Below are 13,570 nucleotides of genomic sequence, written 5' to 3' on the forward strand. Positions count from 1 at the left end.
TAGGGATCCGCATCAAAAGAACACAACATAAAACAGTGGGTGGAATTGAAGAAAATAGGAACCCTTCAGGTTAGCCCACCATGCGGGAATTTCAGCCATGCTTCACTACTTGTTGGTCATGGGAGGCATGCTTTTGAGAGTGGACTTTTCTATGCGGACTTTCAAATTGAGCCTAGACATAACATCTTGCAGTTATAATCAAGGGTGTCCAAGTGGAGGTCTCTCCCCCAATATTATGTGCTAGCCACCTTGTCTAAAGTGTACTTGCGCTTATCACCTTGTTTGAAGTGTAGTTTTCTAGATCGAACATAAAAAAGATGAATTTAAGGTTGGATACACATTCCCTCTATGCGTGCTCGTCACTTTTGGAGACGGAATAAAGTGCCAGCTTGTGTTTTAGCTTACTAGTTCAACGTCACCTCCTACGTGAGCTGTCCATAGTTCTATTCCCGGCTGTGCTTGTGCCTAGGGTGGTGGCTACCCACTTCTTGTCTGCTACCTTTTTTTGCAGCCAATAATTGTATGCTAGTTAGCTTCGAGCCGTGTAAAGCAGCCAATAAGGTGGACCTTAATATTGAAGGTCATTATTTATATACCATAAGCTGTATGATGGTAGAGTAAAAACGATGTACTGAACCAGCAAGCAGGAGACGGAGAGAGAGAGAGCTTGAACTGCATCAAATATGGGGAAGGCTGAGCAGAATTGGGACGTCAGAAACTGGGACGAGGCCGCCTACAAGACCAGCTTGGAAGCAGAGAGGGAGGCATCCACGCGCACTGTCTATGCAGCACGTCTCGCCCCCTCTTCGGACCTTCTCGCCACTGCTTCAAGCAATGGCAGCGTATGCCTGTACTCCATCACTTCATGCCTCGATTCTCAGGTACCTCTGTGTGTGTCTGTTTGTGTGTGTGTGTGTGTGTGTGAGAGAGAGAGAGAGAGAGAGAGAGAGAGAGAGAGAGAGAGAGAGAGAGAGAGAGAGAGTCTCTTCGAAAGGCCGAACTCAGCCTATGAGACAAATCACTTTACATGGTGGTATATCCTCTGAGATTTCTTAACGTCTTTGAAAGGCCGAACTCAGCCTATGAGACAAATCACTTTATATGGTGGTATATCCTCTGGCATTCCTAAAAGGGAAAGGCTGAGTTGAAATGAAAGAGTATAGGTAACTGGTAAGCTGATGCTAGGACTCAATCTGGAATACGCATTGAGTGGGGGGTATATCCTCTAAGTAATGCAAAAAAGGAAAAAGCTGAAAGAGTATAGCTAGGCAAAAGCTGAACTGAAAAGGAAAGAGTATAGCTAACTGGTAAGCTGATTTTAGGACTTAATTTGGAGTATACATTTAGTGGGTGGTGCTTCCACGGGTAATGGTCATGATGGAGCTCTATCGCTAGGGGCTCGTAATGCAAGACTATATGCATAGGGTATACAAGCATGATATGCAGTCTAGGTAGCTCCATCCCGTACGATACTGGGGTGTAGTATGGTGTACATCAATCAGGGGGGTGCAACAATGCCTTGAAGAATACGTTTGGATTTGATCTTAGCCGAGCCAGGCGCTCTGTAGTCTCTTGATGGAATTGGTCTTTGACCTCTGTCATCTCTCGCTAGTAGAGGGTGTCTAAAAACCAGGTGCTTTCTGTCTCCTGCTAGCTTCGAGTGTCTCCAGCATCTGGAAAGTGTCTCCCTATTGTGGGGGGGTCGGAGGTGGGGTGGATCTGTGAAAGAATGCTGTGATTTGTGTGAGATATCCCCCTCTTGGTGCTGTCTGGGCCTGTAAAGAGATCTCTCTGTGTCGCTGAATGTCTAGAATAAATCTCCCCACATGTGGAGATGTGCGAACTCTAAAAATTGATGGAGGGAGCGGTGCTCTGTGAATAGGGTGGAACCTTTATCCCTAATGGTGGTGTAGGTGTGGAGGCCACATGCAGAATGATCCTCACTCTCCACCTCCTCCTGCTCCTTATAATCCACCTCCTTCCTAGACCACCATGTCTGGGCATTCCCTTTAGATAAGTCAACGCTCTTCGCACTTTAGAGTGTTTTGAAAAATTGCATGAATGCAAGAGTTCGGTGGGTATCCTTATATAGCCTAAAAATGTATCAAACTTGAGTGCTTGTCCACCCTCCTTAAAATCTTTAGTCTTCCTACTCTTCTTTTCGAGATGGTCATACTAGTTGGAATGATACCGGTGTCTTCTCTTCTTCACATCATTGACTTAGTCTGAGTCAAAACTGTCAGAGGACGAGGTGTCCTTATTGAAACTGTCAGAATGCTTTTGATGCTTCTGAGATTTTTTGTGGGATATGCTCTTCTTAGTTTTCTTGTTCTTCTTGCTCTTCTTAGTCTCTCTCCGCTTCCGGTGTGTCTTGTCCTCCTTGCTAGAGTTAAGAGAGAGAGGAACTCTCTGAGCTATCGAAAGGCGATGATTGTCACGTGACACATCCAACCCTATGTGTCCGTGGAGTCGTGGACAAGCTACAGCACGACAAGGGTTCAGTCAGTCCAGTCAGTCTAGATTTAAAAGTGATCTGGCACTTTTGTGAGTGTATTCGTAGACCGTGCATGCTCAGTCCCTTAGTATAGATGCATATCCTCTGGTTGCACACAACATGATCATCAGAATTCCCATCAGAATCCATTAGAATCAGTTAGGGGATTTTTCCAGTGCATTTAGCCTATTTTCCCTATTTTTGGTATTTTTCACTTATTATTTTTAAGTGACTTCCCAACAAAAGTAGGTAGGGCAATTTTGCTAAGTTAATACATAAGCAAACCCAAGTTAGCACTAAATGGCAGAAGAGGGAGCAGAGCATATGCTCAATAGGCACCTTCTCAGCAGAACCCCCGCAGTACCCTTGGTGTTTTTAGTTCCCCCACCTTCGCCACACATCAGCCCTAGCGTTTTCAGTTTGCATCATCGCCGACAGACATCAAATCCCTGGCGTTTGCAGATCGCTAGCAGTAGCAACTCCAGATCCCTGGCGTTTTCTCCCATGATCGCCAACTTCCCCAAATATCCAGCGTTTTCTACTAACGCTACAGAAGAGCATCAGCGTTTTTGGTTTTCAGCCTATTTTGCAGCAGAAAACTCAACGTTTTCAGCATGCATAGGAGATAGCAGATTCATCCCCATTGGTTGTAGAAGAACCCCCATTTTCAGCCATAAAAACGCAGCCAAAGCAGTCATTTTCAGCCACCCAAAACAGCCCAAAGATTTGCAGATTTTCAGCAGTTAGAAGACCACAAATTTCAGCCCTAAAGTCGTCGTTGTCATCATTGGCATAGTCCAAGTTGCATCAGTCCATTGCATCGTCATTGTACCACTTTGTGCAATCATAAGTAGACCACTCTCGCCGACGAGAGTGGGGCCTTCGGAGGAGGGTTTTACAATGTCTCTGGTGTCGTATCTCTCTTCTCTCTATCTCTCAGTCTCATACACTTGCATGCACAATGTCCATTCACTTTGTTCTTGATCATAGCACTTTCCATTAAGAACGGAAGGCTCTCCCTTCCATAAGAACTAAAAGGAACCTTGAGCACAGTTCGGAGCACTCATCTTGAGCAAAGCGCAAACAATCGTTCCGCTGCACCTAACAATGATGAAGTGGGATCATCCTCAAAGCGAACACGCTTCTTGGATTTACTGACTGCCACGAAAGTAGATTTCTTACCAAAATAGTCAGGGATAGTCTATTGCTCAACTACTCTTCCGATAGCTCTTCGTAGTCATCAATTTATTGACCTGTTGCTCCAGAACATCATCAAATTCATAGTGCAGGTACAGCTTTTGCTTGTCTGCACTTGGCTTTGCTTTCTGTTTCATGGCCGATTTGAGAGGTGAATGTGATGAGCGCGCAGTAGTGTGTGCAAGTGATAGAGCACGAGGAGAAGTGCAGGGCTTGAAGCTTGGAGAGATGGCGCTAGCATGCTGAGATGGGGGCGCGCATGCTGAGATGGGGGCGCTGCAGATCGAAGAAGGAGAGAGGGAGAGCGCTACACGATTCTTGAGGGGAATAAGTGTGTGAGCAAAATGGCTCACATTCCCTTCATCAAAGTATAGGACCATTTTTAAGTTAGTGGCCAAGTTCATGTGAACTTGGCCAAAGGTTAGTAACCTTTAAAAATGTACATAAAAGGGGTCATTTGGGCCTTTAACCCAACAACCTCCCACTTAAAGGCATAAATGACGCCTTTAAGCTACGTGACTCCCAGCATCTGTATGCATAGCTGATGTTGTGCTTTGGGTAAGCACTTGTGAGAGCATCTGTTGGATTTTGTGATGTATGGACCTTAACCAATGTGATAAGGCCATCCTCAAGCACTTCTCGAATGAGGTGATACTGCACATCAATATGCTTTGTGCGTTCATGAAACATGGCATTCTTTGCCAGACATATGGCACTTTGGCTATCACAACCAAGCATAGGTGCCTTGTCAGGCAAACCAAACTCGCTGCATAGACGTGCTAACCAAATGGCTTCTTTGGAAGCCTCAGTGGCTGAAATATATTCAGCCTCTGTAGTAGACAATGCAACGATCTTTTGCAATCTAGAACACCATGAAACAGCACCTCCTACAAGAGTAAACACATAGCCACTTGTGGATTTCCGTGTATCCACATCACCAGCCATGTAAGAGTCACAAAATCCCTTCAACTCCAATGGTCCTTTACCATAGCAGAGGCATTTGTTTTTAGTCCCTTTCAAGTACCTCATAATGGACTTCACTGCATCCCAATGCAACCTGCTTGGATTAGCCATAAACCGGCTCACAACTCCCACTGCATGGGCTATGTCAGGCCTAGTAGCAACCATAGCATACATAAGTGAACCACAAGCTGAAGCGTAAGGCACACTTTGCATGTCATTGGCTTCTTCCTTTGACTTGGGGCAATCATCCTTGGAGATTTTGACATATGGCTATAATGGCACTCCAAGAGGCTTTGCTTCAGCCATGTTAAATCTGTCCAACACCTTTTCAATGTACTTTTCTTGCGATAAATACAATATGCGCTGGTCCCTTTGCCTTCTAACTCGCACTCCAAGTATATGTTCGGCTGCCCCAAGGTCTTTCATTGAAAATGCAGATTTTAGCTTCCCTTTAAGAGCATCAACTGTCACGTGACACATCCCAACCCTATGTGTCCGTGGACAAGCTACACCACAGCAGGGTTCAGTCAGTTCAGTCAAGTCTAGATTAGCAGTGATCTGGCACTTTTGTGAGTCTATTGGTAGACCGTGCATGCCCAGTCACTTAGCATAGATGCATATCCTCCGGTTGCACACAACATGATCATCGGAATTCCCATCAGAATCCATTCGCATCAGTTAGGGGAATTTTCCAGTGCATTTAGCCTATTTTCCTATTTATTGGGATTTTCACTTATTATTTTTAAGTGACTTTCCAACAAAAGTAGGTAGGGAAATTTTGCTAAGTTAATATATAAGCAAACCCAAGTTAGCACTTTCTGGCAGAAGAGGCAGCAGGAGCACCTTGCTCAACAGGCAACTTCTCAGCAAGACCAACCCCCGCGACTACTCTGGCGTTTTCTCCACAGAAGACCTAGCGTTTTTGCATCAGATCAGCCTTGGCGATTTGTGCACAGCAGATCAGCCCCGGCGTCATCACGACACAGCAGATCAGCCTAGCGTTTTTGCATTTGCAGAACCCCGGCAACAGAAGGATCAATTTCAGCCCCCGGCGTTTTTGGATTTCAGCAGCAAATTAAGACCGACATTATTCACCTAAAGTGTAGCAGATTCAGCCCGTAAAGACCATCAGTTTTCAGCCCTAAGAAACCTCATTTTTCAGCCAAGAAAACGCAGCCAAACAGTCATTTTCAGCCACCGAAACAGTCCCGAAATTCAGCGATTAGAAGATCTCAGATTTCAGCCATCGTCGTCGTCGTCGTCGTCATCGGCATAGACCAAGTTGCATAGTCCATTGCATACGCATTGTACACCTTTGTGCAATCAAAGAATAGACCACTCTCGTCGACAAGAGTGGGGCTTAGGAGGAGGGTTTTACAAACCTCTCGGTGTCGTATCTCTTCTCTCTCCTTCTCTCAGTCTCATTCACTTGCACGCACAATCCACTCACTTTGTTCGTGACCACAGCACTCTACAAGACGGAAAGCTCTCTCTTTCCCTAAGAACTAAAAGGAACCTTGAGCAATAAAGATCACTAATCTTGAGAAAATACAACATTCATTCTGCTGCACCTAACATCAACAATGCTTCTTTTCTTTGCAGCTATCAACATATCATCCACATAGAGCACAAGAATGATAGGGCTGCCATCCTCATCACGTTTGGTATACAAACAATGGTCTGCATGGCTTCTTTTGTAACCATGTTTGAGCATGAAGTGGTCAAACTTCTTGTACCATTGTCTACATGATTGTTTCAACCCATACAAGCTTCTATTGAGCATACATACCAAATGTTTCTTGCTAGGAATAGCAAAACCCTCGGGTTGCTTCATGTAAAGCTCTTCCTCCACATCACATGCAAGAAAGCGGTATGTACATCCATTTGGTCCATTTCCAAATCAAGGGTAGCCACTATGGCAAACAATATACGCAAAGTGGTCATCTTCACTACAGGAGAGAACACTTCCTGAAAGTCTATGCCCTTGGTTTGAACATATCCCTTTGCAACTAGCCTTGCCTTATACTTGGGTTTTGTATCAACTGTTTTGATTTTATACACCCATTTGTTAGGAATAGCTTTCCTTGCTTTGGGCAATTCCACCAAATCCCAAGTATGATTAGCATGCAAAGCTTTAATCTCTTCCTGCATAGCAAGCTCCCACTTGTCGCTGTCCTCACATGTCTTTGCCTCTTTATACGTAAGAGGCTCTCCCTCATCTGTCAACATAGTGTAATGCAAAGAGGGATCATATCTACTTACAGTCCGTCTTGGATGAGTAGACCGCCTCACCCAATGATCCACATTATCCGGTAATGGGTCTGCATCAGGTGGCATAATAAAATCATCAACAATGGGCTGCTGTACATCATTTTCAATACCATTTTCAGCATTGTTTCGTGGCTGCAAATGCCCTTTAGGAGCCTCAATTTTCTGTCCAACATCTTCTGGCTCAAACACCACTGGATCATCTACATTTTCAGCCATATGTGGTGCATTCTGAGGGTCAAGAATAGGCCTAACAGGTGGTTGGTCATGCTGAAATTTGACCCTTTTATGGTCATGTTTTGAGGCACAATTGTTTTGAAGCAGCCCTGCCTCATTAAAAACAACATCCCGGTTGCGCACAACCCTTTTGAGCCGAGGTAACCAAATCCTGTAACCCATTTCGCTGTCACGTGACACATCCCAACCCTATGTGTCCGTGGACAAACTACACCACAGCAGGGTTCAGTTAGTGCGATCAAGTTAGATTAGCAGTGATGTGGCACTTTTGTGAGTCTATTCGTAGACCGTGCATGCCTAGTCACTTAGCATAGATGCATATCCTCTGGTTGCACACAGCATGATCATCGGAATTCCCATCAGAATCCATTAGCATCAGTTAGGGGAATTTTCTAGTGCATTTAGCCTATTTTCCTATTTATTGGGATTTTCACTTATTAATTTTAAGTGACTTTCCTAAAAAAGTAGGTAGGGCAATTTTGCTAAGTTAATATATAAGCAAACCCAAGTTCACACTTTCTGGCAGAAGAGGCCGCAGGAGCTTCCCGCTCAACAGGCAACTTCTCAGCAGTACCCCCCCGCCGCAGTAGACCATCGCCATACCTTCCCTCCCCTTGGCGTTTCCTAGCCAGCCATCACCACCACATGCCTGGCGTTTCCTCTAGCCTTGGCAGCAGTACAAGAAATCACTAACGCTAGTAGTCAGTAATAGCAGATCATCAGCGTTTTTGAACCTCAGCATCAGCCCCAAACCCTGGCGTTTTTGGGACTCAAGGAATTCAGCAAATCAGCGTTTTTTGCTCACAACAGCCATGCCTATGCAGCGTTTTCACTAACGCTAGGCTCTGCACCAGATTAGCCAATTTCAGCCCAGCCTTTCCAGCGTTTTCAGCCCAATCCACTAACGCCAGAAAGTCTGCAGTTCAGCCTCGCAGAAACGCAGTTTTCAGCAGTTGACAAAGTAGCAGATTTCCCCCCAAGACGGTTACAGATGTTGCCCCATTTTCAGCCATAAAAACGCAGCCAAAACAGTCATTTTCAGCCACCAAGAAGACCATGAAAACAACAGATAAAAGATCTCAGATTTCAGCCATCAAGTCGCTGTCGTCACCACCGTTCGTTGTCATCGGCATAGTCCCATTGCATCAGTCCATTGCATACGCATTGTACACCTTCGTGCAATCAAAGTAGACCACTCTCGCCGACGAGAGTGGGGCCTTCGGAGGAGGGTTTTACAACCTCTCGGTGTCGTATCTCTTCTCTCTCCTTCTCTCAGTCTCATTCATTTGCACGCACAATAACCACTCACTTTGTTCGTGACCACAACACTCTACAAGACGGAAAGCTCTCTCTTTCCCTAATAACAAAAAGGAACCTTGAGCAATAAAGATCACTAATCTTGAGAAAATACAACATTCATTCCGCTGCACCTAACATTCGCCTTCTTCACCATATCCCATTAAAAGGCCTTTAATGCACTTGGCATCTAGATTGCTTCTCAACTCAGGTCTAATATGCACAAAAGCTTCGCAACCAAAAATGCGTAAGTGATCATATGAAGCAGGCTTGCCAGACCAAACCTCTTTAGGGATGTCAGCTTTCAAAGACATGTGAGAGGATCGATTGCATATATGCACTGCAGTTTTCAAAGCTTCTCCCCAAAATCCATGAGAGAGATTAGTTGTGGACAGCATGCATCTCACCCTCTCACAAAGTGTCCTATTGAATCTTTCAGCCACACCATTAGAAGAGGGGCTGTATGGCACAATAAGCTCTCTCTTAATGCCCAAATTTTCACAAAATTTGTTAAATTCAGCACTTGTGAACTCCCCCCCATTGTCCATACGCAAGCATTTCAGCCTTCTACCTGTTTGGGTGGTCACAAATGCATGAAATTTCTTAAATGCAACAAAGGCTTCATCCTTAGATTTAAGCAAATAAACCCAAATTTTCCTAGAATGATCATCAACAAAGGAGACAAAATAGCATGCACCTCCCATAGACCTAGTGGGCATGCTACATACATCAGAATGTACAAGATCAAGCACACAAGGTTTACGAGAGACGCTAGAGTAATAAGAACGCTTTACTTGCTTGCCATATTGACATTCATTACAAAAGTCAAGCTTTGTGCCCTTAGCATCAAGCTTGTTCAAAGTACAAAGCTTAGAAAGGCCCTTTTGGCTCATATGGCCAAGTCTCTTGTGCTATAACTCCATGTGAGAGTTAATTTCAGCCAATGCAATAAACTTGCCCAACACGGCCTTTCCATGCATGCAGTAAAGTGTCCCTTTCTTTGTGCCCTTTACAATCAGCCTTGAGTCTTTAGTCATTTTCCATGATCCTCTCTCAAACAAGATGCTGTAACCATGCATATCCATCTGACCAACAGAAAGCAGACTCTTCTTGATTCCCGGCACATATCTAACATTATGCAAGACAAGCTCATTTGTGCCATCTATGGAGAGATGCACAGTGCCAATACCCTCAATGGAACATGCATGATTGTTTCCAAGGTATACATGGCAATGCTTGCCTGCATCAAAAGTATAGAAACACTCCTTGATAGGAGTCACATAAAATGAAGCACTGGAATCAACTATCCAAGTCTCGGATAATGCATCATGACAATCAACAAAGCATCAATAAGATCACTCTTGGTGATCTGCATGTCCTGTGTATGAACATTAAGAGGGGCATCAAGGTCATAAGCATCATCATCTGACAAAGTGGCACACAAGATGCCCTCTACATCTGACAGCTCCTCAATCACAACACTAGAGGCCACATTGGCCTTCTCTTTGTCCTTTGAGCTGTCCTGTGCATCTGTCTTGGCTTCCTTCTTCTCTTTCTATTTGTCTCCGCCATTCTTTTTCCGTTCTAACTCGGCTTTGTTGTACCTGCAATCGGGTTTCTTGTGACCTTTCCTACCACACTGATAGCAAGTCATATCACCCTTGCCTTTGCTGGCATTTCCCCTTTCTTTACTCTTACTCTTACTCCTTTGTGCATATACATTCTTCTTCTCTGTCCTGTCTCTAACCATGTTGGCAGAGCTGCCTCCCTCTCCACCTGGTTTCCTCATTCAAGATAGAACCCTAACACCATCAAAGGTCAAATTGGGGTTTTCGACAATGAAACCACCAATGTTTCCCATGAATCAGGTAAGGTCATAAGCAAGAAGATAGCTTTCAGCTTATCATCAAAAGGAGGCAAACCTGAATCCTGTAATAACTGCAACAAAGTACCTGTAAACAATGACAAATGCTCTGCAGCGCTCTTGGACTCATCTAGTTGCATGCCAACAAGTTTTTGCATCAAATGCACTTGGTTGACAGGCGTTGTATTCTCATACATCGCCTTTAACTTCTCCCACAAAAGCATTTGTGAGACCTTTCAAATCAATGGCTGTCTCATCGGTCATGGCCATTTTGATGTATGTAACTGCCTTCCTGTTCAGGCTAACCCATGCTTCGTCCGACATATTCTGTGGCTTCAGTTGTTCAAGTGCCCCTTCACAATCCTTAAGAAATAGGATTTCTTGGATCCTGTCTTTCCAAAGGTCGAAACATGTTCTATCGAACCTCCTAATCTCGAAGAGATTCTTCACATCCGAAGATGAGGCCATAGTTGCACGAATAAGAGGGCTTATATAATGAATTTTTTGGGCAAAATGCATCAAAACCGGAGTATAACCTCATAGAAGTGTGCACTACAGCTCCAAATGGTCATAGGAGCAATTTGCGGCAAAATGGGTCGATTTAGGCACAAAAAACAATTTCTGAAATTTATGCACATGAAATTTCAGCGAGTGACTTTGTGTTCAAAAACAACAATTTTAGTTGTTTTCAGCCTCACAGAACATACATAAGGCTAATGCACAGCCTTTAGAAGCATGTATGAGCAAAAACCCCAATTTGTAGCATCAAATAGCAGAAGATTGAGCCACAAATGGTCATACATAGCCAAAACTTGTCAAATGTGCATAAATTGCATGAGTTTGCACTTTCCTCAATGTAGATGTTTTGGGACCTGTTTTTGGCAATTTCTTTGTTTTCGGGTAGCGGGGACCTAGTAAAGATGTTCCCACACCTTAATACATGATTTGCAAAAGCTGTATTTTGCTGTCATAACCTGTAATTTGCTGATTTGACCTAATTTCAGCCCGTTTTAGGTCAATTTGACTTGCCGGGAGCCCTCTAGTGTCCGGGGACGAGTCCTTTGGTGATAAAATTGCAAAATCTTGTGTGAAAGTTGACCTCCTTGGCTGAAAATCAGCGTTTGCAGGTTTGGAAGCAAACCCTAATTTGGCTCTGATACCAGTTGATGAGCGCGCAATAGTGTGTGCAAGTGATAGAGCACGAAAATATGTGCAGGGCTTGAAGCTTGGAGAGATGACACTTGTTAGGTGCAGCGGGATGATTGTTTGCGCTTTGCTCAAGATGAGTGCTCCAAACTGTGCTCAAGGTTCCTTTTAGTTCTTATGGAAGGAAGAGCCTTCCGTTCTTAATGGAAAGTGCTATGATCATAAACAAAGTGAATGGACACTGTGCGTGCAAATGAATGAGACCGAGAGATAGAGAGAGAAGAGAGATACGACACCAGAGACGTTGTAAAACCCTCCTCCGAAGGCCCCACTCTCGTCGACGAGAGTGGTCTACTATTGATTGCACAAAGTGGCACAATGACGATGCAATGTACTGATGCAATCTGGGACTATGCCGATGACGACGACGACTTTAGGGCTGAAATCTGTGGTCTTCTAACTGTTGAATTTCGGGACTGTTTCGGTGGCTGAAAATGACTGTTTTGGCTGCGTTTTTATGGGCTGAAAATGGAGATCTTCTGCAACCAACTAGGACTGAATCTGCTGCTGTCCAATAGGGCTGAAAACGCTAACCATCTGATGCGGTAAGGGATGAAAACCAAAAACGCTGATTTGACTGCTAACGCTAGCAAAAACGCTAGGGCTGAGAAAAAGCTGGCGATGATGGGGAATCTGCAAACGCTAGGGAACTGCAAATGCTGATGGCGATGTGCTACTGAAAACGCGAGGAATTTGGGGGGAGTGTTGGCGCTATGCAAATTGGAAACGCTAGGGTAACTGTGGCGAGGATGGAGACCAAAAACGCCAAGGGTGCTGATGGGGGTTCCTGCTGAGAAGGTGTCGATTGAGCGGGAAGCTCCTGCTGCCTCTTCTGCCATTGAGTGCTAACTTGGGTTTGCTTATATATTAACTTAGCAAAATTGCCCTACCTACTTTTGTTGGGAAGTCACTTAAAAATAATAAGTGAAAAATACCAAAAATATGGAAAATAGGCTAAATGCACTAGAAAATTCCCCCGACTGAATTTGATGGATTCTGAAGGGAATACTGATGATCATGCTGTGTGTAACCAGAGGATATGCATCTATACTAAGTGACTGGGCATGCACGGTCTACGAATAGACTCACAAAAGTGCCAGCTCACTTCTAATCTAGACTTGACTGGACTGACTGAACCCTGATCATGCTGTAGCTTGTGGACACATAGGGTTGGATGTCTCACGTGACATCCCCTCCTTTTCAAATTGAGGTACTGATACCGAACTGTATGGCATCGAGGGAGAGCGCCAATAGCATCCGGAATGCCGGAAGGGACTCTTCGCCAGCCCACTCTGATGTGTGGGTCGTGCGGTACTTGAACTTGATAAAGGTCTGCAACGCTTGCTTCTTTGGGCCGCGTCGAAAGCAACACAAAGTCTTCTGTGGCTCCTTCCTTGCTTCAACTTCGTCTAGAGTCATGCTTCTTTCGTCTTCAATAATCTCCATGGCTGAAAATTCCTGAAACCATTTCCAACACAAAACCATGAATATACCCATTCCATGTAAAGTGAAAGGAAAAAATCTTGTCTTATCTAAAGACTGTGTATGCAATGTAGATGAACATAGAGACGGAGTGACAACCCGTTCATCAAACACATGCAAACAATGAGATCGAATCTTTTCTTTTTGATCGAAATCAATCAACTGTGGCAAGTCACAATGGAAATGCCCATGCTTGGTGCTCATACTTTCATGTGCTCGTTCTACGAATGTGTCATGCCAAGGAAGAGACATGGAATGTGACTTCCTTACATACATACTTTTCAGCTTTTCATGAAAAATCCTCATACATTCGTGCTAATCCATGAGAGAAACGTGCTCAACATACAATATGTCATGCCTAGGAAAAGGGATCACATAAAGATGATGACTAAAATACAGGAAACAGTCATGAATGGAACACTCGAACAATGCGTGCGTATCAATCATGCGAACACATAATACTTCCTGTAATGGTTCTTTGGACTTAGGCTCGAGAGCCACGATCGCTTCTTCGGAATCTACCGAATCTTCTTGTGGGGGATCTGTGGACCTCGACTGATTCT

General features: G+C 44.3%; 1 protein-coding gene across 1 annotated transcript in view; it reads left to right on the top strand.

The window, feature by feature from the left end:
- The first annotated feature begins 594 nt into the window (after positions 1–594).
- The window catches only part of DWA1 (DWD (DDB1-binding WD40 protein) hypersensitive to ABA 1), a 75,235-nt gene continuing 62,259 nt past the window's right edge, over positions 595–13,570 (top strand). The window contains exon 1 of the mRNA XM_086526457.1: positions 595–881. Within this exon, the coding sequence (XP_086382583.1) occupies positions 684–881 (198 nt within the window). The 5' untranslated portion in view covers positions 595–683. The remainder of the gene's footprint in view (positions 882–13,570) is intronic.

The sequence above is a fragment of the Adiantum capillus-veneris genome, chromosome 13, assembly GCF_014529385.1.
Source record: "Adiantum capillus-veneris isolate H3 chromosome 13, ASM1452938v2, whole genome shotgun sequence".
In the NCBI taxonomy this organism is placed as follows: Eukaryota; Viridiplantae; Streptophyta; class Polypodiopsida; order Polypodiales; family Pteridaceae; genus Adiantum; species Adiantum capillus-veneris.